The sequence below is a fragment of the Chionomys nivalis genome, chromosome 12 (genome assembly GCF_950005125.1).
Source record: "Chionomys nivalis chromosome 12, mChiNiv1.1, whole genome shotgun sequence".
Lineage (NCBI taxonomy): Eukaryota > Metazoa > Chordata > Mammalia > Rodentia > Cricetidae > Chionomys > Chionomys nivalis.
Genome location: NC_080097.1, coordinates 13,496,042 through 13,499,821, shown reverse-complemented (window position 1 = coordinate 13,499,821; position 3,780 = coordinate 13,496,042). Strand labels below are relative to the sequence as shown.

The following is a 3,780-nucleotide window of genomic DNA, read 5'->3' as shown; positions in this document are numbered from 1 at the left end:
GAGGATAGCAGCTGTCTTCATTTAGATGGTGTAAAATAATCTTCAGCTAAAGCTGAATCTAACACACACCAGAAACTCATCCAAATGGGAAAAAAAATGGCCCAATTCTTTCTCCTGATGGAGAACAGATCTTCCCAAGATCGGGAAAAGGTAGGATGAAGAGGACCCAGGGGGCATCTGTGCTGAGGAGCCACAAGGGGAAAGGAGCCAAACAATGGTGCTTTTTTGACTTTGAACCTTATAGCCACGGTTCTGAAATAGAAGCAGGAGTTTGGATTTCCTCGCAGGAGAAGAAGAGCTCGGACCTCTGACTGCTGAGCTGAACACATGGAGAAAAGAGAGGACGAACAGTTCTAACATCCGCGGGGCCATCCCCCGAGATCAAAGCAATTGTGCCCTCTGTGAAAAAAAAAATATTTCATGAAGTCTGGATATGGGGGGACCTGGGAAGAAAGAACATCCTGGTCATGAGTCAGAGGAAATTGCACACTTAGCTCACCTCCTCCACTCTTAAGATGTTGCAGAGTCTCTGAAATCCCAACAGCTGTACTGCGGAACATGAAGAGCAAAGGGTCCCCCCAGACACACAACCTCTGAGCTCAGATGCTGTGTGATCTGCAGTCTTGGATCAGATTTCTGGCTTCAGAAAAAGCCACCTTATGATATTGAACGCCGTGGAGCTTTGGCTTGTTTCCGGCTAAGAACCTGCCCTGCTCAGGGAAGGGCTCAGTCTGAAACAATCCTTTCTAATATAGCTTGGTTGCCAAGAATCTTCTAGTTTCTCCTTATTTTCAATAGCAGCTCTCTCTCTACTATTTCCCCCCCTTTGGTCTTCTTATAGTCTACAGACTATTAGACTCTTGTGTTTATTTCAGTATTCTGTTTTGTTTGGTTTGGTTTTCTGGTATATTCTAAATCAGGATCTGCCTATCAGCTATTGCTGACCTTGAACTAATTATCTTTCTTTACCGCTGAAGGGGAAAGGTGAGCAGTAGTAACACCTGGAGTTGCATGGCAGTCCAGGTCTCCTCTGAATGCTTTAGTGAGACATCTTTTGAGTACCATCAGGGGCACCCGTGATCATTTGTAATCTTTGATTTTTCCTATACTTAGCTCTTCGCTTCTTAAACCAACAGTGCACTTCGGATACTTTCATATATAGGCGCCTTGCAAGGTCCTTCTTTGTGATCTCACCAGGGTACTGATCATCTTTGAAAACTCCCTCCAGTTCGCTCAGCTGCCAGGGTGTGACACCCCTGCGGATCCTTGGTCGAGTGTTCCTCCGGGGATGTGGGACTCTGGCAGACAGTGGGATTTTAGCCCACTCTGGGACTTGAGCGCACTCTGGGACTTGAGCGCACTCTGGGACTTGAGCCCACTCTGGGACTTCAGCAGGTTGTGGGATACCAGCAACTGAGGTCTCCTTCCCCTCCAACTGTAGCTGTCCTGGACTTTGGTAGCTCCCTTGGCTCGGGTTGGTGATGTAAAAACTAATGCAGATCACAAGGTTCATATCACCCTGCTGGTATGGAATACATTGGTACCTGGGTTCCTCCATGAAGAAGCCTAGTGCACTTTCATCGAAACTGCGTCTTTCTTCTGCCGGTGCAGTCTCTTGCTCATCCTCGATTTCCACCTTTATTTCTGCTTGTATGGTGTTGTAAAAATTGGGATCTTGATGCTGATTCATATGTGCCATGGCCTAAACTCTGTAGAAGCAGTCTTGACTTCACAAATCGGGATATATCAGGGAAGTCAAAACGTCAATATCTCTCTTATACTGGAGACGTCAACAATCCTGGAGTTGTTTAGTGCAGGAAGTTAGACTTCCCAGCAGATTTCCAATCTGGCATCGAAGGCTGGAAGTTATCCTGGTGTCTATGGTCTTTCAGTCTTCGTTTTTTGTTGAAATCCCCCAAAAACCTTGATCCCAGTATCGGTTAAAGAAGGCCGAGTCACTGGATAGGGCAACTTACCAACAAGAGCAAGGGTAAGCGGCCTAAGAGGAAGGTTTCCTTCCAGCGCTTCCTTTTATCTGTACTGCCACGGGAAGATACCGCCCACATTTAGGTGGGGTCTGTCTCCTGCCTCCAATGAAAATCCTTGGTGGCTGGGTGTGGTAGCACGCACCTTTAATCACAATAGAGCCAACGGTATCTCTGAGTGCCCAGCGGCAAGGGTGGGGTGGGGGTGGGTACGTGGAAAGATCAGGGGTCAATTCTGTCTCAGAACAAGGTTGGAGGTCTGGGAGTTGGGGGAAGTGGGCAAGGTAAGGGGTGGAGGGAGAGAGAGAACCCTACATGAAATTGCTCAGGAATTTGTTTGAGTTGCTTCTAGATGCAGTTAGGTGGACAACCAAGATCACTGTCTTATTTCTACTCCAGTCAGAAGTTTCTAGGGGTAAACTCTGCTAGGGAGGGACAACTTAGTAGGCCACTTTTAGACATACCTGTCTTCATAACTAAATAAATATCTGAGTTCGAGGTGCTGTCTCAAAATTAACAACAAATGGAGAGGAGGACATCAGGCAAACTATTTTTTTTTTTTTTAAAAAGTCCTGTAAGATTAGTAACTCTCTGAAGATTAATTCTTTTTTGTTTGGGTTTTGGTTTTCTGCAGCCTTAATTGGCCTGGAATTCATGGGAATTCATTTGCCTCTTAACCTCTACCTCCCAAATTACTGGATTAAAGAAGTGGATCACTACTTGACCTTGAAGATTAATCCCTTTGCCCCACCCCCACCCCCAGAACTGGTTTCTTTGTGTAGTCCTGGCCTGGAACTCAGATAACTCAGCCAGTTGTCTCTGTCTCCCGAGTGCCGGGATTAAAGTCATGGGATTAAAATCATGGGCCACCACTGTGCAGCTGAAGACTAACTCTTTAAGATACACTGTTTACAGCCAGAAAAAAAAACTCATTATCACGGCTAAGGACTGTGAACATTTGATGATCCTTCTTCCTCTGTATGGACAGTGTTGGGATTACAAGTGTGAGCCCAGAGCTGTGAGGATTTTTATTTATTTATTTATTTATTTATTTATTTATTTATTTATTTGTTAAAGATTTCTGCCTCCTCCCCACCACCGCCTCCCATTTCCCTCCTCCTCCCCCAATCAAGTCTCCCTCCCTTGTCAGCCTGAAGAGCAATCAGGGTTCCCTGCCCTGTGGGAAGTCCAAGGACCACCCACCTCCATCCAGGTCTAGTAAGGTGAGCATCCAAACTGCCTAGGCTCCCACCAAGCCAGTACGTGCAGTAGGATCAAAAACCCATCGCCATTGTTCTTGAACCTTCATCAGGCGATGAAAGGAGACAGAGGCAGAGACCCACATTGGAGCACCGGACAGAAATCTCAAGGTCCAAATCAGGAGCAGAAGGAGAGAGAGCACGAGCAAGGAACTCAGGACCACGAGGGGTGCACCCACACACTGAGACAATGGGGATGTTCTATTGGGAACTCACCAAAGCCAGCTGGCCTGGGTCTGAAAAAGCATGGGATAAAACCGGACTCGCTGAACATAGCTGACAATGAAGACTACTGAGAACTTAAGAACAATGTGAGGATTTTTTTTTTTTTGAATGGATTTTGGCTTTAGCCATGTGTTTATGGTAGTCTTGAGCACTTGGGGCGTTCAAGTCATGTTGAAGAGAGGAAACGGATGGGATGCAGACCCAAGCTCACACACACAAAGGCTTGCTTCATGATGTTACGTGGGCAATGATGTCTCTCCATTTGCCACATGAACTTGAGCAATGGCCCCCAGCTTTCCTAGGTAGGTGAA

At 46.3% G+C, this 3,780-nt stretch overlaps 1 protein-coding gene across 1 annotated transcript; it reads right to left on the bottom strand.

The window, feature by feature from the left end:
- Positions 1-1,039: 1,039 nt before the first annotated feature.
- On the bottom strand, positions 1,040-1,699 carry LOC130885207 (homeobox protein Rhox13-like). The gene has a single exon (XM_057786652.1). It carries the CDS (start codon positions 1,697-1,699, stop codon positions 1,040-1,042), a length of 660 nt encoding a protein of 219 aa, XP_057642635.1.
- Positions 1,700-3,780: the final 2,081 nt, after the last annotated feature.